The sequence below is a fragment of the Apiospora aurea genome (genome assembly GCF_038362705.1).
Source record: "Apiospora aurea strain CBS 24483 chromosome Unknown utg000004l_segment0_segment0, whole genome shotgun sequence".
In the NCBI taxonomy this organism is placed as follows: domain Eukaryota; kingdom Fungi; phylum Ascomycota; class Sordariomycetes; order Amphisphaeriales; family Apiosporaceae; genus Apiospora; species Apiospora aurea.
In genome coordinates, this window is record NW_027117391.1 from 5,509,637 (window position 1) to 5,536,316 (window position 26,680).

At 39.8% G+C, this 26,680-nt stretch overlaps 5 protein-coding genes across 5 annotated transcripts; 1 reads left to right on the forward strand and 4 right to left on the reverse strand.

Annotated features, from left to right (window-relative positions):
- Positions 1-263: 263 nt before the first annotated feature.
- On the reverse strand, positions 264-575 carry PG986_006493 (uncharacterized protein; the record flags this gene model as incomplete). The annotated part of the gene is made up of 1 exon (XM_066842715.1): positions 264-575. One exon carries the CDS (start codon positions 573-575, stop codon positions 264-266), a length of 312 nt encoding a protein of 103 aa, XP_066702577.1.
- A 15,529-nt stretch (positions 576-16,104) lies between these two features.
- Positions 16,105-16,938, reverse strand: PG986_006494 (HAD-superfamily hydrolase subfamily IIB; the record flags this gene model as incomplete). The annotated part of the gene is made up of 1 exon (XM_066842716.1): positions 16,105-16,938. The coding sequence occupies one exon, from the start codon at positions 16,936-16,938 to the stop codon at positions 16,105-16,107; it is 834 nt and encodes a 277-aa protein (XP_066702578.1).
- A 421-nt stretch (positions 16,939-17,359) lies between these two features.
- Positions 17,360-20,539, forward strand: PG986_006495 (uncharacterized protein; the record flags this gene model as incomplete). The annotated part of the gene is made up of 4 exons (XM_066842717.1): positions 17,360-17,365; positions 18,877-19,391; positions 19,455-20,469; positions 20,525-20,539. 4 exons carry the CDS (start codon positions 17,360-17,362, stop codon positions 20,537-20,539), a joined length of 1,551 nt encoding a protein of 516 aa, XP_066702579.1.
- A 378-nt stretch (positions 20,540-20,917) lies between these two features.
- Positions 20,918-22,135, reverse strand: PG986_006496 (ankyrin; the record flags this gene model as incomplete). The annotated part of the gene is made up of 1 exon (XM_066842718.1): positions 20,918-22,135. The coding sequence occupies one exon, from the start codon at positions 22,133-22,135 to the stop codon at positions 20,918-20,920; it is 1,218 nt and encodes a 405-aa protein (XP_066702580.1).
- Positions 22,136-22,251: 116 nt separating this feature from the next.
- Positions 22,252-23,898, reverse strand: PG986_006497 (uncharacterized protein; the record flags this gene model as incomplete). The annotated part of the gene is made up of 1 exon (XM_066842719.1): positions 22,252-23,898. The coding sequence occupies one exon, from the start codon at positions 23,896-23,898 to the stop codon at positions 22,252-22,254; it is 1,647 nt and encodes a 548-aa protein (XP_066702581.1).
- Positions 23,899-26,680: the final 2,782 nt, after the last annotated feature.

The following is a 26,680-nucleotide window of genomic DNA, read 5'->3' on the forward strand; positions in this document are numbered from 1 at the left end:
GTAATTGGTGGAACACTTCCGTTGGATAATCTGTAATATGTGCATGCACACCATACATGTTTAACCCGGCCTGTAGTCCATCTCATTTCGATTCTGCACCGAAAGGTTGGCATGGACGAGTCTTGCAAAGTTCCATAAGTGTGGGTTTGCAAGTACTTTTGGGGCCAGTCTTCTCATCTCGCGAAACCTCAATATCCCATTCCATGGCCAACACGGACATGATGACGGTATCAATGCTAAAAGAAGCTGAAGGTCATCCGGGACTACTCCTTGGCACACCCCCGCGTGCAAACCGGATTCTTGATGCACTTGCACGCGCCGCATGAGCCCGCCAGGTTGATGGTCAGCGCGCCCGTGGTCGGGTTGCAGGACGCGCCCGCGTTGTTAGCGGAACACATGCTGGTCACCATGCTGGAACCGCAGTCGAGGTAGTAGGTGCTGGTGGCCCGCGCGGCGTTCTGCTCTGGCTCGGGGGCGGGCGATGCGGCCACGAGAAGAGGAGACACCAACGCGGCAACAAGGGTGAACTGGAGAGCGTCAGTCGCAGAAGACACCGGTGCGGAGACCGAGTTCATTTACTTGCATATTGAATCTTGGATACGTGGTTCTTTCGATAGATAAAGCGGTGGCAAATCGGGAAAGTTGATGGTCTATTCAGCCCAATTTCGGTGTAGTATAGAGTGTGGAGGGGTAAAGATATAGAGTGACGATGGCGAGCGCTACTTTATTGATTGTTACCAGATAAGTGCATGCGGTAATGGACTAGTATTTTTTGTCTGCAGGGTCCCTAGTGATATGAGATTAAGATGCAACCCCTTTTGGCGCCCTCCCCCCTTCGCGCCCCCGCCTTTTCCTCGTTTTCCCACTTAAATTAAATATCTTACTAGTTTTATATGAAATTAATAGAAAATGGTAATAATATACCGATTTTATATATAAATAGTTTTAGCATTAAGGGAAAGTATAACGTTAAATTATAAAATTAAATAAATTTATTAGCGTAAATATAACTTATTTTATAGTGTTATATATAAATTACTAGTAAAATATAAATCGAAATAACTTTTTAAATAAATTTTTTAAAATTATATTTTAATTTTAAAACTTAATAACGTAATCCACGGTCGAATTGAACACACGGTCGAATTAAACACTCGAAATCGTATAAAAAACCGTCCGTGCGTAACCGTGCATTTTAATGAACCTTTATTCAAATTAAACCGGGTTTTAAAAATTAAACTTTTTATAAAGCATATAATAATATTATATTTTTAAACTTTTTATAATTATTTTATTTAAAAATAAATTTTAAATATTTAAATTTACAGGGGTTATTTTAGCGTATTTTAGTTTATAAGCTTGAATATATTAAAAAAAAAGAATAAAAATCGTATATTATTATATATTTTATATCGAATATAAATTTTAAACCCCGGTTTAATTTAAATAAAAATTCATTGAAATGCACGGTTACGCACGGACGGTTTTTTATACGATTTCGAGTGTTTAATTCGACCGTGTGTTTAATTCGACCGTGGATTACGTTAATACTTAAAAATAATTACGAATATACTCATTTTAATTTTTACACTATTTTATTTCTTACTTTATATAAATAATAAGATTTTAATTAAAGTTTACTAAAAAGATTTAAGCGGGAGTATTTTTATTTTCGAATAATTTATTATATAATTTTTTAAAGCTAACGTAGTTTATTACTACGCGACGTATATTACTTAGCGACGCACTTGTGACAGGAGCAGAAGGAACGGGGCGCTTACGTACCGGTTTTAGCTCTACTCCGCCGCCTTATATATATAAAAACTTAGGCCCCTTAGAAATATAAAAGGATAAGCGTTAGCTTTATTTTTTATTACTCCTTACCTATCGTTACTATTTAAATTCGTATACTTTTTATAATTTTAACGTTTTTATAATAATTTACTTAGTAACGATGTCGACCTCGAAAAGAAAGGGTAAAGCCCTTATAAAAAGCGCTCTTTCCGATTTAAACCCGGGTAAAAAAGGCCTCGGGGACGCCCCGAATTTACCCTAAAAAAGAGATCCTTTTAAGCCTATAAACGACGCTATAGTTAAAACTTCGGGTATTACGGGACTAAAAAAGCTTCTTTTCGAATCCTTTCGAATACGTTTATAAAAAAAATAGAATAGTTTATAACGAACCGCACCTCGTTTAAACAGCGCCTTAAAAAACTTAATAATTAACGACTACGTTTTAACTACGCGGGGGATAATAAAAACCCCTTTTCGCTTTTATTACCTTTAAATAGCGGCAGCGATACCCCTTCGGTACCCGATAAGCGCGACTAAAGCTTAAATTATTTTAACGACGACGCGAAAAAGGCTTTATTAATTAACGACTCGGATATAAATCTTAATAAGCTTATTAAATTCCGCTACGAGCAGTTAAGCTTAATTTTTATACGAGCGCAATAAAAAAGCTAAATCGAGGAGCTAAGGATAATTTATAAGGCGACATTAAAACTATATCGACGTTCGCGTTCGTATATTTTATACGCCCGTAGTTAAATAACGTTAAAAATAAAATAATAGTTTCGGCTTAAAACGGAATTCTCTATAAAAAACAAAGCGAAATAATTACGAAATAACTAAAAAACCTTTCGGATTTAAACGAAATTAATAATCCGGAGCCCCGTTAACGAAAACGTTATAATTAATTTATAATTAAAAAAAGCCTATTAACTTTTACGTTAAAATCCGAAATAGTTTTACGAGTATTTATTATCCTTAAAAAGCTAAGTATATTTACGTTCCGATAAAAAACGTATACACTATTTTTTCGAAAAACTCTTTCTATTTTTACGTTAAAATATTATAAGTTACTGCGATAATCTCCCGAATTGGCGTAATAATATAATCGACCTCGCGAAACGACGATAAAAAATCCTCCCCGCTTTTATAAAGGACAGAAGACCTTATAACCGAACTAGGCTAACCTTAAGGAAATAGTTTTAAAACGAAGAAGACGCCACCGAATTTAAGAAAGGGAGCCTTAAGTAGCGTAAAATACACTCTTTTAAAGCTCGGTAAAATATTATTACCTTACCGTTTTACCCGCGTAATATATTACCTTTATTTAATAACACTACGAATCGTTTTAATTTAAACTAAGTTATTTATTACTAATATAGGAAAAAGGGTTACTACGTTAATAAATATATAGCCCCGAACATAGCGTTAATATAGTATATATCGAGAAATAGCCGCAGGTTTTAAACGAAAAAGTACCCTCCTTAATCACTAGTTTAATTATAAAGGTATTTAAAACTTTACGGACCCCTATTACGGTTATTACCTTATTATCGCGCTTTGCCCCGGTTTATACGTTCGTTAATTTAAATATTTATTTAACGTGGTTCACTATTACGCGACGTATATCACTTAGCGACGCACCTTAATTTAATTCTAATATAATTAAACTTTAACGCGTAATACTTTTATAATTATAATACCTAATTAATCCTAAAAAAATCAGATAGTTTTAATAATTTAAGCGATACGAAACGGACCGAATTAAATAAACTAAAAAGTAATAATAAAAGTTTATAATATACCCGAATTAATTTTACGCTATTAAATTTACGGCCGAACTTTAAAACGCGAAATCCGACCGAAACGACATAAAATAAATCTAATTAAAAAAGAGGTATTTCGTAAATATATAATTAATTTAAATATTCGAGGAATGCCTCCCGATTTCGTTAGTATAAAAAATATAGCTAATCTCTTTACCGCGTTACGCGGCGGCGACCGTATTAATAAGTACTAGGTTAAGCGTTTTATTAACCGTAACCCGGACTTAAAAACTAAAATAAATCGTCGGTACGATTATTAAAAGGCTTTTTACGAGGATTTTAAAATTATTTCTATTTAATTTACGTTAATCACGAATATAAAAACGAAATACGAGATCGTTAACGAAAATATTTAAAATTTCGACGAAACCGGCTTTATAATAAATATAATCGGGTTAATACTCGTCGTAATACGCGCCGAGCGGCGTAAAAAAACGAAGTCGGTTTAACTTAATAATCGGGAATAAGTAACGGCGATTAAATATATTAATTCGTAGGGCTAATATATTCCGCCGTTCTTAATCGTTTAAAGTTAATATTATTTCGCGAACTAGTCCCGCGAAACCGATTTACCGGGCGATTAAATAATTAAGCCGATTTTTAATAGTTAAATTAATAACGAGATAGGTTTAAACTAGATTAAACACTTCGATAAATATACTAAATCGTAAACGAAAAGTCGTTACCGCCTTTTAATTCTCGACGACTACGAGAGCTATATTTCGGCCGAATTCGAGGTATACTATTAAAATAACGATATTATTACTATTAATATACCTCCTTATTTATTGCACTTACTTTAATTTTTTAATATAGTATTTTATTCGCTTTTAAAGCGTATTTATTCGAAAAAAATCGAGCTATTTATTAAAGCTTTTATAAACTATATTATTAAGCTCGAGTTTTTTATCGCTTTTAAAGCCGCGCATTTTACTGTTTTTACGGAAATTAATATTAAATCTAGATTTAACGTATTTAGTTTAATACCTTATAACCTTAACGAAATAATTAATAAGCTAAATATGCGTTTCCGAACGCTTACACTTAACCTATCCCGTTTAAGGACAGCTAATACCTATAACCTTTAAACGCCGTTTAACCCCTAATAAATAATTAAATACTCTACTTATATTAAAAAAAGGGTGTTTACTTATTAAGAAAGCTTTCCGACGCTAATTTTAAATACGGTAGACTAAATAACGAAGAGTATAATTAAAATAGCTTATAAAATAACCCTTATACGTAATAAAATACATATATTAAAAAAAGTTAATTTAGCATTTTTTAAGCGCCGGAGAACTAAAAAGTCGCGAGTCTAGTTTAAAAAAGCCTTTACTATTAAGGAATCTTAATAATTATAAAACGAAAAAGTAAAAAAAAGCGTTTAGCGCCCAATAAAAATAAAAATAAAGGTTCGTTAAAACGGAGAGCGATTAATAAAAAACGCTATAGTATTTACAACGAAATAAGTTATAATGCGCGAATATATAAAAAAGATATAAAATTAAGCGAGGAATCGAATAGCGAGTAGTTTTAATTAATTTTAAGCGTTATAATTAAATTAATTTATATAAAAAGGTCGAGAAATAAAAAAAGTGCGTCGCTAAGTAATATACGTCGCGTAGTGGTAAACCACGTTATACGTAAGAATATATAGTTTATTAATCGACGTAATCGATACTACGCGAAATAGTGTTCGAGGTAATTTAGCCTCTTCGGCGAAAGTGTAATTAATTATATTTACCTTTAACGTGGTTTATCACTACGCGACGTATATCACTTAACGACGCACCTTTTCTACTTTTCGACCTTTTTATATAAATTAATTTAATTACAACGCTTAAAATTAATTAAAACTACTCGCTATCCGATTTTTCGTTTAATTTTATATTTTTTTCATATATTCGCGCATTATAACCTGTTTCGCCGTAAACACTATAACGCCTTTTATTAATCGCCCTCCGTTTTAACGAACCCTTATTTTTATTTTTATTAGGCGCTGAACGTTTCCTTTTACCTTTTCGTCTTATAACTACTAAAGTTTTTTAATAATAAGGGTTTTTTTAAACTAAATTCGCGATTTTTTAGTTTTTCGGCGCTTAAAAAATACTAAATTAGTTTCTTTTTAATATATATATTTTATCGCGTATAAAGGTTATTTTATAGGCTATTTTAATTATATTTTTCGTTATTTAGTCTATCGCATTTAAAATCGGCGTCGGAGAGTTTTTTTAATAGGTAAATACCCTTTTTTTAATATAAGTAGAGTACTTAGTTATTTATTAGGGGTTGAACGGCGTTTAAGGGTCATAGGTACTGGCCGTCCCTAAACGGAATAGGTTAAGTATAAGCGTCCGGAAACGTATATTTAACTTATTAATTACCTTATTAAAATTATAAGGTATTAAACTAAATACGCTAAATCTAGATTTAATATTAACTTTTATAAAAACAGTAAAATACGCGGCTTTAAAAGCGATAAAAAACTCGAGTTTAATAATATAGTTTATAAAAGCCTTAATAAATAGCTCGATTTTTTTCGAATAAATACGCTTTAAAAGCGAATAAAATACTATATTAAAAAATTAAAACAAATGCGATAAATAAGGAAATATATTAATAATAATAATATCGTTATTTTAATAATATACTTTAAATTCGGCCGAAATATAACTCTCGTGGCCGTCGAGAATTAAAAGGCGGTAGCGATCCTTTGTTTACGATCTAGTATGTTTATCGAAGTGTTTAATTTAATTTAAGCTTATTTCGTTATTAGTTTAATTATTAGAAGTCGGTTTAATTATTTAATCGCCCGGTAAATCGGTTTCGCGGAACTAGTTTACGAGGTGATATTAGCTTTAAACGATTAAAAACGGCGGAATATATTAGCTTTACGAATTAATATATTTAATCGTTATTGCTTATTCTTAATTATTAGGTTAAACCGATTTCGCTTTTTTACGCCGCTCGGCGCGTATTACGACGAGTATTAACCCGATTATATTTATTATAAAGCCGGTTTCGTCGAAATTTTAAATATTTTCGTTAACGATCTCGTATTTCGTTTTTATATTCGTGATTAACGTAAATTAAATAGAAATAATTTTAAAATCCTCGTAAAAAGCCTTTTAATAATCGTACCGACGATTTATTTTAGTTTTTAAGTCCGGGTTACGGTTAATAAAACGCTTAACCTAGTACTTATTAATACGGTCGCCGCCGCGTAACGCGGTAAAGAGATTAGCTATATTTTTATACTAACGAAATCGGGAGGCATTCCTCGAATATTTAAATTAATTATATATTTACGAAATACCTCTTTTTTAATTAGATTTATTTTATGTCGTTTCGGTCGGATTTCGCGTTTTAAAGTTCGGCTATAAATTCGATAGCGTAAAGTTAATTCGGATATATTATAAGCTTTTATTATTACTTTTTAGCTTATTTAATTCGGTTTGTTTCGTGTCGCTTAAATTATTAAAACTATTCGATCTTTTTAAGATTAATTAAGTATTATAGTTATAAAGGTATTACGCGTTAAAGTTTAATTATATTAGAATTGAATTAAGGTGCGTCGCTAAGTAATATACGTCGCGTAGTGGTAAACCACGTTAGCGTTTATTAAATAAAGTTTAATATTATTAATTTCCGAGAAGTAACTTAAAGGGTTCGCCGGCTTTATATCGCAATTAACCGGAACCCTCGATATATTAACGCCCTCGTCCTTTTATTTTATAAGGCTATATAAATACTACGAATAGTACTTAATACAGAACTAAACCGCTAGTGGTTCTTTATCGATATAGCGCGGGTTTAACTCTTTACACTTCGGGTATTTTACCGCGCCTATAAAAACCGAGCTTAATACTACGCCGTATTATCCTTAAAAAGGATATATAAATAAATAAAAAAAACGTTAAAGGTCGCTAGTCGTCCTTCCGACGCGCTTTTTCCGTAATGCCTTAATAAACTTACTACTTTTTTTAACACGGAGAAATACGATATCCTCTCGTTTAACCGATTAATAAATTATATTATCGATCTCGAACCGGGCACGGAACCCCTTTATAAACTTATTTATCCGTTATCGTACTCCGAGTTAAAAGCCTTACGCGAATAACTAGACAAAAAAAAAAAAAAAAGAAGATCCGCGAGTTTTAAAGCTTAGCCGGGGCCCTTATTTTTTCGTCCTTAAAAAGGACGGGACGCTGCGGTTATACGTAAATTATAAAGGCCTTAATAAGGTTACGATTAAGAATCGTTACACTTTACCCCTTATTTCGGAAATATTAAACAAAGTCTCGTAATTAAAATTTTTTTCCAAAATCGACCTAAAAGATACGTATTACCGTATTCGTATTAAACTAAGGGATAAGTAAAAAACCGCGTTCCGTACCCGATACGGCTATTATAAGTTCTTAGTAATAATTATAAGCTTTATTAACGCCTTAATTACGTTTTAATACTATATTTCGCAGTGCCTCGAGGGATTAATTAATATATACTGTATAATATACTTAAATAATATTTTAATTTATTTTATCGATAAAAAAACCCACGAAAAATACGTATAATAAATCGTTAAAAAGCTAATATAAACGGACTTATACACTAAACGCATTAAATACTAATTTTTTTAAAGCTCGCTCGAATTCCTAAGGTATCGGATCTTTATAGAAAAAGTATTAATAAACCCGTTACGAGTAAATACTATTCGAAAATAGCTTATATTAAACTCCGTTTATAACCTACAGGTTTTTTTAAGCTTTTACAATTTTTACCGGCGATTTATAAAAAGATATTTAAAAATCGCTACCCTTTTAATAAAGCTTTTAAAAGGGCGTAATTTTAAAAAAAACGAAAGTTTATTCCCGTTAAACAGCGTCGCGGAGTAAGCCTTTAAACACTTAAAGCAGTCCTTTTAATTAACTCCGTTATTAGCCCATTTTAACCCCGAAGAGCCGGTAAGGCTCGAAATAAACGCCTCTCGGTTCGCAATAGCCGAAGCCCTTTCTTAAAAAGGTAACGGAGGATTTTAGTACACGATCTTTTTTTTTAAAAAAAGTTTTCGGGGCTAGAACTAAACTATAGAATTCTAGATTAAAAAATACTGGCGATTATTTCGTATTTTAAACACTGGAAATACTATTTAGAAAGGGCGAAGCACGCTGTCGAGGTGCTATTAAACTATAAAAACTTACAAAGCTTTATAAAAAGCGAAAAATTAAATAATCGCTAAGTATAATAATGCATATATTTAGTTTTTTTAATTTTACGATTATATATCGGCCGAGAAAGAGTAACCCGGCCGATAGCCCGTCGAAACGGCTTAATTATACCGTTAATATAAAAAGTAATTTAATATTATTATTAATACTAAGGCGGAAATTAATAATAAATACTATACCTTTAAGAGATAAACCACGGGTATTAGCTTAAATAATATACGGAACACGAAATACGGGGGAACGCACAGTTTTATCGCAGGCGATATCCCGGCGAAAAGTAAAAGGGTTCGCTTAGGAAGAAGACTTTTTAATAAATTAAATTAATATAAATTTAAAATTTTTTATTATACGAGCCTAAAAACGGGATAAAGCTTATTAAAAGGGCAAAGCGTAATTCGCGGCTAAGGTTAATTCGAACCGCGATTAGTCGATTATAAAAAAAAGCTTAATATATTTTTAAAAAAAAGCCTACGTATTAAAATAAATAACGCTACGGGCGTAATTATTATAAGTTTATTATAATAACCCGCTTAGTAATTATTTTAGGCGCGATTAAATAATATAGCTTTTAAAAAAAGTTTTATTAACCCGAATTACGAAGCGACGCAGCGAAATATATAAAAAGCTATTCGGTATACCTCGGCTCGAAAGCGAAACACTATCGACCTTACGATAAACTCGCGTTGTTACCGTAATTAAGTCGCCCTAAAAAAATACAGTATAAACTTTATTACCGGCTTACCGAAGTCTTTTTATTATAAAAAAACCGTTAACGCTATCCTTATAATAATAAACCGATATATTAAACTATTTTTTTTAATAGTAACTTTTATTAACGCCGTAAAGCTAACTTAACTTTTTTATAAAAAAATAAAATATTAATTCGGGAGCTTAAAAAAGCTGCTTTTAAACCGGGGAGCTATCTTTATTAACACTTTTTAATCCGAGCTAAACTACGAAAATAAAGTAAAACTAAGGTATTTAATAACGTTTTACCCATAAATCGACGAATAAATAAAGCGTATAAACTAAGTTATTAAAACTTATTTATATTATTACGTAGCGGAATAACTAGAGTTATAGCCGAATTTATTATATATTACTTTTTTTATAATTAACTTAACCGTTAATTTATTGATAAGCCTCTCTTTTTTCGAGGTAACTTACGATTACTAACCGGATTTCTAAATATTCGTCGAGAATAACTCCCTTTTAAAAAGGGCCCCTACGATAAAAAACAGGCTGTTAAAACTATAAGAGCTACGAGTAAGAATAAAAAAAAATAACGAAAAGCGACCGAAAAATAAACGAAGTATTATAATTCTTATTATAAACCGTTAACTTTAAGCGTAAACTAAATAATAAACCTGTTTATTAAAAACCTAAAAGTTTAAAACCGGAAACTAGCCCCTAAATTTATCGGACTTTTTAAGGTTTTAAAGCGTATTAAAACCCTTACTTACCGATTAGCCCTACCCGAGAAGTACGCCCGGCTCTACGACGTCTTCCCTATTTAACTATTAAAGCTATAAACGGCGAGGGCTAATAAAGCGCTCCCGATATCGGAATTAAAGGCCGACGAAGAGTAAAAAGTAAAAGAAGTGCGAAATAAAATAAAATAGGAAAACCAGGTATATTACCTAATAAAATAAAAAGACTGGCCGTTTAAATATAACCAGTAAAAGCCGATTAAAAACTTAAAAAACGCGCCGGTAAAAATCGCGCAATACGAAAAAAAAGCATACGTCGATTAATTAACCACGAAAAAAAAAAGCAGGCCTAAAAAAAATTATAATAAAAAACCAAAATAACTTAAAAACTTTAATAAATTATTAATTAATAATTATAAAAATATAACCGAAACCGGGCCCCGGTAAAAATCGAACCCACTCGCTTAAACGGTAATTATATTTACACCCTTTTAATAAGCCACGAGGTCTCGTATTATGCCGACTAAACTATATACTTAATAAAAAAAACGCGGCCGAAATAAAAACGAAACTTCCGTTTAAAAAATTAAACCCACAGGTCCTAAATAATCCTCGAAATAATCGGCCTATTTATTAACGACGTTATTATTAATACGGGTAAAAAAGGCGGTAATACGTTCCCGAACGAAACCGAAAACTATATATTAAATAGCGAAACCACGATCGCGGGGTAGTAAACGAAACTAAACGAAAACTTCGATAACTATAAGCTCGTTAATAGTTTAAAAAAACGTTAACGAAACTACGTAATATAAGAAAAAGATCCCTAAATTTACGGTATTAAGGACGCTAAGCTAAAAGCGTTTATATAAAATATCCTCGCGAACGAAATACTCTTAATAGTAATCGATTAAGCTTTTTTATTTAAAACAAATTCGTTAAGTACCCGCGGTAGCTATAAAAAAATAGCCGAGAATTTCTACTTACCTTAATAATCTTTTTCGAGCCGCTAATACTAAATTCGGCTTTATAAACCTCGATTATACGGGTAAAAATAATAACGAAACGGTAAAAAATACTGCCCGCCTCGCGGCGAAAAGCTAAAAAAAAACGTACTTATCGGCGTTATTTACCTCTTAAAAATATTCGGCTAAGCCCGAAAAAATAGTGCCGATAAAATTAAAATCGCCTATAAAAACGCCGGGAACCTACTATAAAACGTTAACGAAACATTACTAATACTAAAAAAACTACGCGCACTTACGGCCTCGTAAATTTTATTACCGTTAATATAGCCGAGCTTCGAGTATATTTAATTATATAATAAAGAGCGCGGGTTACTAAAAACGCAGCTAAACTCCGGTAATTCGCCCTCGAAAAGTTTATAATTAACCGCTTAAAACGAAACGCATAAATAGTAGGCCTAATTAGCCGCGGTAATAATAAAAACGCCGTTATAGCTATTTAATAAATTAATTTAATAACGAGCGGTAATTATAATAAATAAAAAAGTGTTAAAAAGGTTACAATAAAGTAACGGGCGCGAGAATATTAAAATATAGAAAAAAAACCGTAGTATTAATAATTATAAAAAAAAGTTATAATCGGCGTTATAAAAAAGATATCGAGCGTAGGTTCGGCAACCTTATAGGTTTATTTATATTCCGAGGGGTACCTTAAATATAGGCGCCTCGGCGCCCGCGCCCCTTATTTATTTCTTACCCACCTTTTACTTTTACCTTATTATTTTATAACTTACTACGAAACTCTTTATTAATTAAACTCCCGTCGAAATAAACGGACCGCGTAAATAAAACCGCTTACGTAATCGGGACGTTTACTTAAAAAAGGGAATAATTATAATAAAAATAAAAAAACGGGGCGCTTATATACCGGTTCCGGCTCTACTCCGCCGCTTTATATATATAAAAACCTAGGCCCCTTAAAAATATAAAAAGACAAGCGTTAACTTTATCCTTTCACCACCTTTTACCTATCGTTACCACTTAAATTCGTGCACCTTTCACAGCACCTTTTTTATTTCTCGACCTTTTTATATAAATTAATTTAATTATAACGCTTAAAATTATTTAAAATTACTCGCTATCCGATTCTTTATTTAATTTTATATTTTTTTTATATATTCGCGTATTATAACTTATCTCGCTGTAAACACTACAGCGCTTTTTACCGGTCGCCTTCCGTTTCGACGAACCTCTATTTTTATTTTTATTAGGCGTTAAACGTTTTTTTTTACTTTTTCGTTTTATAGCTATTAAGGTTTTTTAATAATAAGGGCTTTTTTTAAGCTAAATTCGCGATTTTTTATCTTTTCGGCGCTTAAAAAGTATTAAATTAGTTTTTTTAGTATATATATTTTATTATATATAAGGGTTATTTTATAAACTATTTTAGTTATATTTTTCGCTATTTAACTTATTATATTTAAAATTAGCGTCGGACAGCTTTTTTAATAGGTAAATACCTTTTTTAATATAAATAAAGTGTTTAGTTATTTATTAAAGGTTAAACGACGTTTAAAGGTCGTAGGTATTAACCGTTCTTAAACGGGATAAGTTAAGTATAAGCGTTCGGAGACGTATATTTAATTTATTAATTACTTCGTTAAGGTTATAAGGTATTAAATTAAATATATTAAATTTAAATTTAATATTAATTTCCGTAAAAATAGTAAAATACGCGGTTTTAAAAGCGATAAAGAATTCGAACTTAGTAATATAGTTTATAAAAGCCTTAATAAATAGGTCGATTTATTTCGAATAAGCACGCTTTAAAAGCGAATAAAGTGTTATATCGAGAAATTAAAACAAATATAATAAATAAAGAGGTATAACGTAATCCACGGTCCAATTAAATATACGGTCCAATTAAATACTTTTTAAAGCCTCGTATAACGAAATATAAATTAATTCCACCACAACGCATTTAATATATTAAAATTAATCGAAATCCTCCTCTCTAAATAATTTTACATTATTTTAACAAGTACGCGTATTATGCCCGGGCTCCCCGTAAATTTTATAACGTCGCGGGCGCGTTTTAAACCTTTTCGTATAATTATTACTTCGGCGCGATTTATCCTATAATTATTTATTAACGTCTTTTTAAAACTATAAGTTTTCTTTAGTTTATATATAAAGTAATCCTTTATTTTATAACCGTTTTTTTTCGTACGGCGGCGCCGATTAAGCATTTTATTTACCTCTCGTAATACGGTTATTTTACCCTTTAAAAAAACGAGCCGGTGTATTACCTGCGTTATACTTTTTATAATCTAGTTAAGTCCAGTTAAAATCGACGTCGGAGAGCTATTTTAATACCGTACGATACGGTTTTAAACGTATTCGGTTTAGGATTAAGCTTTAATCGGGTTATTTAAAGTCTTTAATTCCTAAAAAATAAATAGGCCGGAAAACATCCCCGGAAGTATTAAAATACGTAGTTTTATATTTAACTATAAAATAATATATTCCGGATTATACGGAACGAGTCCGGTCCCTCGAAAGCTTTTTTATATATTCGAAACGGTGAAAATCGCTTAGAACGCTTTTAAAAACGCTGGTAGGAAATCCTCCTTTAAAATATAGGTAATATACGCCCGTATAAGACCTTTAATTTCTTTCCCGTACACCTTTTTTAACGCACGAAAATAATCGATATTAAGAAATTAAAGCTCATATAACGAATAAGAAAACATATAAAGTATAATAATCGAGTTTTTTTTATAGTAAAGCTCGAAAACTATCGAGTAATAACTCTTATAACCGTTAAGGATTAATAAGCGGTAAGTACCCTTTATACGAAACTTCGTATATTTATCGAAATATCGAATTTAGTCCTCGCTTTTTTTATTCGTAATCCAATTATTTTTAATAATTACGATTACCTAATTTTTCGATAATAAACTATTTTCGTACCAGGAAAAAAGGTACGTTTTCCCGGTAAAAATAATATACGAAGGAATAATATAACCGTATAATCCGACGCCTTATATTACTATAACCTATTCCCGGTTCCCTTACTATACTACTTTAAGCTTTCCGCGTCGATTAAAAGTAATTACGACTATTTTAAACGAGATTTAACCCATAAAAAACCCGGTCTCGTCGAAATTATATATATTTTTCTTTTAAATTCTATACTTATTAATTATATTCCGTATAAAAATAAACTACGCGTAATACGCGTCGGGATTTTTATAAAAAACTCTCTAATAATCGATTTTTCGATTAAAACGCGTCCGGAGATTTAATTATCGTTATACGAAATTAAAAGCTTAATTAACGCCGACGCGTCCCGCGTCGCGTAAATTAAGTAATCGATTCGCTATATTTTTAATACTATTTATTTAAAGCGGAAACGATCGCGAATTTAAATTAATTATATATTATACGATTAATTACTCTTCAAAATTCGTAAGCTTTTACGTTAACGACTACGTATTTCGTCGTAAAATACCACCGCGACGCCGATAACGTAAAGTTATATAAGGAATATTATATATTCGCGTTACAGCTCGTACGCGTAATTTAAAGTTTTTTTAAAACGCTTAAAGCGCTAATTATATATCGTTCTTTTTCTATTAATTTACTATCGTAAGTAATAAAAATATAAATCATAAAATATAAGTTATACGGAATTAAAAGAAAGTGTTTAATTAGACCGTGTATTTAATTAAACCGTGGATTACGTTATATATACTAAAGAAAGTTAATTTAATACTTTTTAAGCGCCGGAAAGCTAAAAAGTTACGAGTTTAGTTTAAAAAAGCCTTTATTATTAAAAAATTTTAATAGCTATAAAACGAAAAGGTAAAAGAGAAGCGTTTAACGCTCGATAAAAATAAAAATAAGGGTTTATTAAAGCGAAGGGCGATCGATAAAAAAACGCTATAGTATTTACGGCGAGATAGGTTATAATACGCGAATATATAAAAAAATATAAAATTAAGCGAGAAATCGAATAGCGAATAGTTTTAATTAATTTTAAGCGTTATAGTTAAATTAATTTATATAAAAAAGTTAAGAAGTAGAAAAAGTGCGTCGCTAAGTAATATACGTCGTGTAGTAGTAAACCACGTTAATATATAATATATACTTAAATAAATTTTATTCTTAAAGCAAAATAATTAATCTATATAAATTATTTAATATTATATTAAAATATACCTTCTCTTTAATTTTTTTAACTTATTCTTATTTTTTAAATTAAAGAAAGTAAAATAGTGCGTGAGCGGGGGAGGGCGCCAGACGGGGTTGCATCTTACGCAGGGGGTGGGCGAGATCAATTAGCTGGTGCACTTTCTCGTGGCCACGGACCCTGGGAGATGTGACATGTTAATTGACTTCAATATTGCGAGGAAAAGCAAGTGGTGGCCCGTCAGATGGGACTTTGCTGCCGTACTGGCGTGACTGTCAAAGTGGCCTCGAACCTTGAACCGGTCCATTTATTGGACGGCGGTGGTGATCCCACACGCATTCTGCGTCCATGTCTCATACCCCAGCATATGGTGCTGTTTCTTCTAGATTGTTTCGAAACAGCTGACCGGACCAAATTAGTAACACCCCCAGACATGATGATGACTGTCTTGCATCAAATTGGCCGCCTCCAGTAGCGTAGGTCTCTCTGTTGGCACCTCGAAGCAAACCCACTGGGATTTCAGCCAAGCGCGAGAGACTGCATAGTACGACATGTGTTCAATCTGCAGACATTACGGCCCCAGATTGCGGCAAGAGGGCTGGCCATGTTTGATTATCCTTCTCTTCATGTTGATATCCCTACAAGACATCAATGTCGACCGTTCGCACCTTAAGAGAGACACGCGGTAATCGCCCGAATCGTGGCAATCGCCTCGCCCAGGTTGTCCACAAACGTCTGGTGCTGCCCGCTCAGCGCCGTGCACTGGTACCGGTACGGCTTATCGTCCCAGCTGCGCCCGACCCACATCATCTGCTCGCGCGGGATGCCCGTGATCTCCTCGAGCCTGTGGTAGCACGCGAAGCGCTGAGGCGTCTCGTCGCGCACCACGTCGATGGTGTCGCCGGCCCCGACGACGCGCACCTCGAAGTCGGGCCGCACGCCGTCCCGGTACCAGTTCTCGAGCAGCAGGCCCTTCTGGCGCAGGCGCCGCCGCATGTCCGACTCGACGAGGAGCCGCCGGGAGGAGGTGTCGGAGGCGTCCGGGTCGTCCCACGTCGCTTTGGCCTGCTCGTCGGCGTCGCGGCCTAGGATGTGGAGCTTGACGTGGGCGCCGCGGTACTCGACGCGCTCGCCCTTCACGTCCGCCGGAGACAGCCCCTTGGCGGCCAGCGCGGCGTCTAGCGCCGACACGATGGCGGCGACCTCGTCCTTGCTCCAGAGGTTCCAGCGGTCCTGGCATTCGAAGGACCCATCTTTCGAGGGCCGGTGCCCGAATATCCGCGTGCCCCCGGCCGGCAGGATCCAGAGCTTTGTCAGATCCGGGCTGTCGGAGGCCAACTGGGCGGCGACTCGCCCCTGGATCTCGCTCCAGTCGTCTTGGCAGATCAGGGCTACGTGGGCCACCTTGAGTAGGAAGTTGATGGCGGATACCGCCTCGAGCGGTAAAGGCTTCCCGGATGGGGCCAGAGTCTTGTCGAGGTCAAAGGCGACTAGGGAAATCATTTCGCGGGCTAGACTCTAGAGGGGAAGCAAAAAAGGAAAGAAGACGCGTGACTACCCAAGGAGAGAAATAGCAGTCAAATTAAAGAGATGTGACGTCTTCCAGGCAACCATACGGCCCTCCAGGCAACCACATATCGTGTGATGGATCCATTACAACCAATATTGCCATATGATACCGCCCTCCTCATATGGGTATTCTCTCCATCGGGGCCCCATATGAACCGTATGGCTGGTGATGCAATAATGGAAAGAGGCCCGGGGTCGATCACAATAACATCGTCACAGAAACGGAGCAAAGGCCAATCTTGACCTACACGTAACCAAGGTGCTATCTATGTTGGCATTACATAGATACAACGCTAATATCTTGCCGAGATGGTCAATCACCGTAGCTCATGACAAACACACAAAAATGGCAGCCATGGCTGTAAGTGTTCCATCCAGATCCTTGACGCGAATCATACGCTCCACCCCCCACCCCCACCCCAAAGCCGAGACGATCGTTGCCGCCCGGGCAAACGGCACCATGAACGACAAAGTCTTGTCAGGTGGGATGGTGTTTATCTCCGGTAGCTTTTGGAGTATGTAGCGCTCGTCTACGCCATTTTGCGTGATATCCAAGGATGCCGCGCCGCTAGGTTTGGGGGACATGCCACGCAGCTGCAGCCGCATGCCATTCGTGATGCAGCCACGCTTGGATGGTCTGGGTACCACGCCTCCTTATATGTGATGCTGATGTCGCTTCCTTCCCCAGGAACAAGGGCTCTGGTAAGAGGTCACCCCACGCCCGCCCGGCTTGAGTCAGTCCTGGCCAGCGCTGCGTCGAATGCTAATAACGCAATTCAAAACCTGGACGTCGTCGCTGACAAGCTTCCAGCGCAGGGCCAATGGCTGATGACATAAACTTCACGATAGTAGCAACCATCACCGCGATGAATACTGAACCCCGTATTATTTCGATAGTCGTGAACCTTTCACAGATCGAGTGCTACGTGAGCGTGACTAGCGGTCTACTTACGGCCATAACCTTTTGCGGGGGTTCGGGGTTTTGCGGGGTAAGGCTTCTCCCGAGATTCGGACCCCTGTCTACGCCAAGGAGGCTGATCCCTACCCCTGACTGGCCGATTTCTTTCTTTTTTTTCTAGAAGGAAAAACATGAAAGATGCGTCCATTGCACCTTCAGGGCCTTGCTATATCTCGGACTCGGAGTGCTGCAGCTGACTCACCATTCTTTGAGTGATGGCAACTAGTGGACACTCGTTGTGCTCCGAACTGGTATGTTCAAAACCGGATGCCAGCCACCGTCTATCCATCCCAACCATGACTCTGCCATCCCATCTTGGTCCTGTCATGTAACTTCGCGCCAGCGACGGCCCGCTATTGTCCGGGCCAATCCAGATTGCAGCCCCGACAGGTGACCTGTTGCGAAACTCAAAAACCAAGATTGGCAGTCTAGACCCCCCGGCCCCAAGTGGGTTGCATAGCCGTAGCGACATCCTGCACGGCCGTCCGAACGTGGGGGGAGGTATATAGGCACGGCATTCGTCATCGTGCTGTCCCCCCTTACCCCATATCCCCCACCATTTCTATATTCGCCCGTCGTCGCCGTCTTTCTCCCACTCCGCATCTTTAAGGCGTCTTTCTTTTGGTTACTTTGCTGCTATCTTTGCTGCTATCCTAGGGATTTGCCCAAAACGAAGACTAGATGGCCGGAATGTTTGGTAAACTAGGAGAAGGGATAGGGGCCTCTGGACAACGGCTGAGACAGGTCGTCTCCTCCAGCTCTCGCAATGCGCTCATTGCAAAACCGCACGGTGATAGGGCCTTGGCTATCATTAGGGATGGGGGACGAGTGGCACTAACGGAAGAAGACGTAAGTACACTCTGGAAAATCACGACATGATCAATCATTTACTCATAATTCGCCATGAAATCCAGAACAAACGCATCCGGCGCCAGACCGACAAGGTCATCCTCGTCATCCTGACCTGGGTCTACTTCCTCCAGATCCTCGACAAGTCGGTCCTCGGCTACGCCGCCACCTTCGGCCTGCGCGAGTCGACGCACCTGGTCGGCGACCAGTACTCCCTCGTGAGCTCCATCCTGCCCATCGCGCAGCTCGTCTCGCAGCCCTGCATGTCGTGGCTCATCGTCCGCGTGCCCCACCGCGTCCTCATGCCGACCCTCATCTTCGGCTGGGGCCTCGCCCAGACCACCATGTCGGCCTGTCGCGACTTTGGCCACCTCATGGCCACCCGCTTCTTCTTGGGCCTGTTCGAGGCGGGCTGTTTGCCGCTGTTCGGGGTGATCACGTCGCAGTGGTACCGCCGCGCGGAGCAGCCTATCCGTATCGCGACTTGGTATGGTACTAACGGCCTCTCGACCATGGCGGCGTCGGGTCTGTCGTATGGCCTGGGAAAGATCCAGTCTGACCGACTCGAGTCGTGGCAAATGTGAGTAATCATTCATGTCACTCACAATACCTGCGTGCAACTGAACTCACATTGGGATACCAGCATCTTCCTCTTCGTCGGCCTGCTGACCGTGGTAACCGCCCCCTTCGTCGCCTGGAAGCTCGACGCCGACATCCCGTCCGCCCGCTTCCTCACCGAAGAGGACAAGCCGAAAGCCCTCGAGCGCCTGCGCGCGAACCAGACGGGCACCGGCTCGAGCGAGTTCAAGTGGGCCCACGTCGGCGAGATGCTGCTCGAGCCCAAGACGTACCTGTGGTTCGGCATGTCGCTGCTGCTCAACGCCGCCGCCAGCGTCACCAATACGTTCGGGCCCATCATCCTCAACGGGCTCGGCTATGACAAGTACAAGACGTCGCTGCTCAATATCCCGTTTGGCGCCATTCAGTGGATTATTATCATGGTTTCGTCGTACGCTGCGCAGCGGTTCCGCGTCAAGTCCGTTGTGTTGGTGTTGCTGACGTTGCTCCCAATTGCCGGAACTGTCATGCTCTACGTGCTACCCCGTACCGCCGAGCAACAAACACCACTACTCGTAGGGTACTACCTGCTAGCCATCATGTACGGCGTGAACCCCATCATCGTCACCTGGATCGTCGGCAACACCGCCGGCACCACCAAGAAGTCCGCCGTCATGGCCATCTACAACGCCGGCTCCTCCGCGGGCCAGATCATCGGCCCCCTCCTCTTCAACGCCAGGGACGCGCCCGCCTACCTGCCCGGCCTCCGCGCCGTGCTCGGCATCTTCATCGCCCTCGCCGCCTGCGCCGTCCTGCAGGCCGCCAACCTGTTCTGCCTCAACCGGCTCCAGGCGGCGCGGCGCGTGCGCAACGGCAAGCCCGCTCACATCAAGGACACGAGCATGGAGGACCGGTACGAAGCGGCCGAGGACGACGATGGGGCGTCCCGGGCTGGTGGTGCTGGGGGAGGAGGCGTGGTTGATGCTGATGCGGGGAAGCCGGCGGAGGCAGCGGAGGCAGTGGAGGTTGGTGGTGGTGCGCATACGCGCATTGGGGATAATGCGTTTTTGGACTTGACGGATCGGCAGAATGACGAGTTTGTAAGTGTTCCCTGCCATTATTGCCGCGCCCAACTCCGACTAATAGTATGTCCAGGTGTACATTTATTGAGAGGTAGATTTCGACGTGAGGTAATTTTGACTGGGTAATTCTATATACAGAGTGCCATGTGCTTGGTCGGCGCTTCGGTTGACGCTTCATTCATTCAGACCTCCCTTCTGTTCCTGTAGAGCATGTAAAGCAGCTGAAGTGAATGGGTTGGATTGGGGAGGGTAACAGTCTACTGTATGTCTTGAGTCCACGTTTTCTAAGCTTAGGATGCTTATGCAAGACTAAAATGTCCTCCGGACTTCCACATGCATTTGTCCTATTCAACCCAACGGTGCTATCTCCTATCCCTGACAGGCTAATTGGTTTAGGAAACTAAAGTCCAATTTATAAGCAATTCTTAACACCAAGAGGAAACCATAACTCAATTCAGCTTCGGCTTCATCGCGGCATTGCGCAAGTCCTATTCCCGGCAATCCAGCCTTCGAGCAACATAACCACACCCCCATGACATCTGTTGCATGCGAGATTCAACGCCCCGTCGAACCGTGTATGACCAGGAACTCCGCTCCGACCACCAGCATGCAGCAGGAACTTGACCATGTCCAGCCTGCCCATGAGGGATGCTGCGTCCAAGGGTGTCCATTCTGGCTGGAGTCCGGCGCACGAGTCCACCCAGGAACAACCCAGAGGACCGTTATCGTCCTGTATTCGATATTTCTCGGAATTCCAGATCGCGTTGATATCGGCACGATACTCCATGAGTAGATGAGCTACGCTCAGGTTTCCGCGTTCCGCGGCATAATGTAACGGAGATCGAAGGTTGCCTCGAACACGTCCTCCATCGGCGCCATGTTGGAGCAGATACCGAATAAACCACAAAGGACAGCGTTGATCATGTAATGTGGCCCCCAAGAAATCTTGGTAATCCTCTTTGTCAAGATTGACATCCTCGATCAGAGTGAGTGCCCAGTTGATGTTCCCAAGTCTGATGAGTGCTTCCCCAATGTCACGTCGGTCAACTTGATCCAATTTATCGAGACCAGTCCCACCACCCCACACTCTTTGGATGGTTTCACGATCCACCCTAGCTGCCAGCAACTTGGGGATGAGATTGAATCGCAAGTTCGCTTGAAGGTGGTCTGTTGGAGGTGGGAGCGTCGCACCAAGGCTTTCGATGTAATGGAATAACCTCATACCTGACCACCGATCAGAAACTGATAATCCGAGCAACATGGGCCATACTGGGTCTGCCTCCACCTTTGCAACACGTTTAAGTAGCATATGGATGACCTCGAATCTTTCACCGGAAACATTGTAGGTGGACTCGAGAGCGGCATGTAGTATTGACCTGCCGTCCACCTCGTTAGGTCTGGAGTGTACCTGCATTCCCTCGCCCAGTAGATACTGGATGGTGGACTTGCCGCCTCCCGCCCTGACTGCAGCTTCCAATATATCCGCTCTACCAACCTTCTCAACACCTCTCTCCCACCACCTGAAGGGCTGCCCCTCCCTGTTGAAATACTGCTCATCCCAAGTCGCATTGTTCTTCTGTAGAGCTTCGATGAGACTTATTTGAATATCCATGGTCACGGGTAATCCCTCGGCTCGTCTCCTATCATTGTCGCGGAAGTCCAACAAGCCAATTGATTTGAGCATAGTTTTTGGACCATACTGCGGTATATCTACACCGAGGCTTGAAAGCAACTCAACAACAGGTTCTATCCGAGGCATTATTTTGGAACTCGTGAACACGCTCTTGAAGCTGTCGGTAATTATCTTGAATCCCCCCAGCTGGCGGTAGCATCCATCACTTCTTGGCGATTTAGAATTGCACCATGGTTGGCAAGCAGTGTTATCATCCCCATATTTGCTTCCTGAACTGATCGAAAGGTGGGCAGCCACTCATAAGATCTGATTTTCCCTGATTGCCACTCCCGAGCTGTCAGCAGACCCACTTCGACATCGACTCCATACTCAAGCAAGACTTGGACGATGCCCTCGCGGCCCTGTGCGCTGGCTTCTGATAACGCAACCTGAAGCAGCTCTTGCTTAGTACGGTATGTTGGGTATGGTTTGTTTCGTACGTATTCACGTAAGGAATCCCATCCTTTGCTGGCTGCATCACATATGCCAGCCACAGTGACACAATTCTGCATGCGCCCGCTGTATGGACTCCAGGCCACCAAGAAGCGACTATGACAATGGATCCACAGCCAATCTGTGATAAGACTTGGCTTGCCGGGCCCATCCCAATGCAACTGATCGTCGGCCTCAGGATCAACGACCATTCCAGCCTTGAGCAGGATTTCGACTCCTTCGAGGTAGTCGCTAGGATCCGTCTTGGACGCACCTTCAAAATGGATGCGCTTCATCCGATTAGGTATTGGTGATCCCTGGCTGATCAAAACCTTCATTAATGTTGCATCACCCCTTGCAATTGCAACATCCATGGCCATCTCTTGAATCCGTCTCACAAGGTGAGGTTTTGCCCAATGAGCCCTCGTTACTGTGATATTGGCTTGGGAAATACTTTGCCAAATGCGCTTTGTCGTTTTCCTGTGGCCCAAAAGCAGCAGGTACGTTTCGTCCATAACGTGACAGTATAGATCAGAATTCTCCGCCATCAATCTGCCGCCCACGGCAGTAATTCCTATCTCAAGCCAGGTATGAATTACCTGAATGCGATAGTAAGGACGCTGCTCAGCTCGTGCTAAGGCACACCAAGCGGCAGTAACAGTGGGCGTTCTCTGCGAAAAGAACAATCGGAGCAATTGCATATCAGCCACGACCCCAAACCAATTGAAGAAGGAGTTGCTGCCATCCCAAGAGGTGTGTCCGTTGGAGAGCATGTAGCTGGCGTGCATCAGCACACTGACGGAGCTGTTCAATCCGAACACCATCGGAGATCCTGTCATTTGGTGCAGGTATGACAGCGATCGCAACATGTCCTCGGTAATCCGATGATCATGTGAACTCACTGCATAAAAGACTTCAGTAAGAGTCGGCATGTGCTGATAAGAGGTCAACTCACGCAGTGTCCTCAGCTGGGTGGCGAATTGATTGAACGGCAACCATTCCCAACTCTCCTTGAACGGCCCAACGAGCAAGCGCTCCACGTCGGCGGGGTCAAACGGCGGCGGGCTGACAGGCAAAAGGCCTGGCGGGGGACCATAAAGGGCTGTAGCAACCAGGTCTGTGCTGTCTGCCGCATGTTCGCTCTTTGGCATGGTCGCCGAAATCCCGTAGGAAGCCGGGAGATCCGGACCGGTGCCAGGCGGCGTTGATGGCGGTGTGCTGATGGTGATACCAACTGGCAATGAAGGAGGTTTGACTAAGGAATAGTTGGCGAAGTGCCCATCGGTAATTATGTATTGTGGCCAAAAGGGTTTGATGCTTACCACGAGTTGGGATACCGGCATTTCTGGTCCTGGTTCGATACCGGTTGGTTTCCTTGACCACCTTTTTATGGGTTATACGATGCCCGAAGAAGGACACGTCGCTTCCCTTCCCTCTACGTCTCTCGCGATATGTATCGATCACCTCCCACTCCTTACTCTTGAGGTTCTTGCGGAATTTAAGATGATCCCGAAGAGTGGTCTCGTAAGATGCAACCCCCTCTGGCTGACCCCCCCTCACTGACCCCCTAAAATAGATGTAAAAATCAACAACAACAGCAATAGATAGGTCAATTGAGCAACACACACTGCATTTTAAGGTCTGTTTCGGCTCGTGCGCATTACAATAGAGTCACCCTCACCACCGGCTCGATTTACATTAATTTCCACCACCTCACCGGCGCCCCTTTTCGGCCTTTTCCTTGGCCGACCTTCCCGAACATCCCTTTAAACCTCCCTAATGTTTAATATATAAACAAAGCCTTTATTAGGGTCCTCGTCAACCTTTCTTTTCTTTTAAACTCTTGTTTTCTCTAGATCTACCTTTAAACCGGCTTTTTCCTGCTCTAACCGGCCGATCCGGGCCGTTAAATTATTAACACTCTTACCGAGCTTCGTCCACAGCTGCCTCCTAGTAGCATTAAAGTATATTACCTCCTTACTAAGTACCGCCATCGCCAAATTTTTAACCTACCGGCTAATCCTAAATGTTATCACCTACCCTAGCCCCTTTTAAACAGGCCGGCGTGCATCCTCGGTTTTATTAACGTCGTCGATAGCTCGAAACATAGCAGCCCTTTTAAGCTTATTATTTATCGGCTTACCTATATTAATTAGCTAAAGCCTTAATACTAATTAACTATTAATAATAGTGTTAAGGGTAAAAATAACCTTCCGAACTTTATTTTAAACGCGAAAGAAGTCTCCTTTCCTAACGTAACTATTATTAATAATAGTACACGCTAAATCGAGCTCTCTTCGGAACCTCCTTTTTAATACTTTAAAACAACTAATATTTAAAGGCTAAAGAATATAGCTACTATGTAGTAATAAATAAAAGAGCTAAACCTTAGCCTCTAAAGCCGCTAACATAAAATCCTTGTTAATATAATTACTATGGCCGTTTAAAATTAATAACCTCTATTACTCGGGGTTATTAAGCTGGGTAAAGGGAATAAATATCTTTTTTAGCCACTTTAAAACAATAGGATTAAAAATCCACCCTTTAAGGAAAGCCTTAAAAGCCCAGCCTTTATAAAGGTAATTAACCTCATTATTATTTTTAAAAAACTACTACTACTATACCGATTAGCTCTTAAAAATAACTAAAAGAGGTAAAAACTCTCTAAGAACACTAATACACTTTAAAATAATCACCCACTCGCAATTAGCGGCGTTATTACGCATTAACAACTTATAAACGATAAATCCGATCACTATAATACCCTCTCCTATCGTTATCGCAGTTTTTACTTCATCGGCGTTAAATTTAAATCGAAAGGGTATACTACTAATAATAACAGTATTAAGCCGATTAAAAAACCCTCGCACAGCCCCGTTTAATATACATACGAAACGCCGGAAATTTATCGCTTTAATACGTACAGTCTTAAAGGCTAAATAACGTTTTAAAAAACGGTACACCTATCGTTTACCAATAAAATAATCGACCCCTTTTACAAAAAAGATACGCTAAACGTACATGCGAAACAGCCGGTACGTTAATGCGTAACCTAAGCTGGCCTGAAAAAGGGCCTATTTAGCTAAAAAAGTCTCTTCGGCAAAGGTGAACAACTGCAGAGCTTTATACTTCTCTTTTTACTAAGGTTCTCCTTGATTCGGTTGCGAAGGGTGCCCTTGTTGACGTTGTGGTCTTTGGCCGCACAGTTAATGCTTCCGCCGGCCAGCACGGCCTGGACCGCCTGCGCAATGCGTACTTCTTTAGTCATGTTAATGGTGGTAAAAAGAGGAAAAAAAGAGGAAGAGATTGATCTACTTCAATTGGGAGACGAGTGAGATTTGACCCCTTTATATACTGTTGTTGTTGCTCAGGGGCTCTAGAATCATCTGAAATCAGGAGGGGTCAGTGAGGGGGGGGTCAGCCAGAGGGGGTTGCATCTTAGGTGCTCAAGCTAGTGAGGTCAGTAATCATCAAGGCTCTCTTGTCATCAGTATAGACTTACGTGATGTCTTTGGGGAATTCGTGTTCCGACTCCATCATTCGGTTGACCTCTTTCAGCGACCTCTTCTTCGTCAGATAGAGGTCCTTCAGGATGTCCTTGTGGGAATCCCACAGAGAGAAGTCCTTGGGCTTGTTCGCGTAGATAATGGTTGGAGGCATGGCGTTGCTTGAGGATGTGGGGATGCGGAGCAATCTGTAGAATCAAGAATCTTGAATATGACGAAGACGGCAGAATACCAAGTGTCAGAGGGGATCTTGTGAGAGAAAGAGAAGACTTGGTTTCAGCGCAGATGGGCGGGAAGAAAGGGTGCGCAATGCATTTTGGTTGATTAGGCTGGGACAGGAGCGTCTAGTCGCGGCTTGGGTATGCAGACCGAATTTGTTCGTTGCGTAGCATCGGGTTCGGTTACATTTCTCCAGAATCTAGCCAATGACATCGGGTAACGATGATGGTGGTGGGAGCGGGAGCCCCCGGCAGTCGCGGACAGAGAGCCATCACATGCAGTAAGCAGGTTGCCTCATTGCAGCCTGCTTTCTACATTGTCGGCGGGGTGAGCGTGGTTCGCACCAGAATCAGGGGGTATCTCAGCTGCAGCTGATAGACAGCTGTGTTGATCTGTTCAT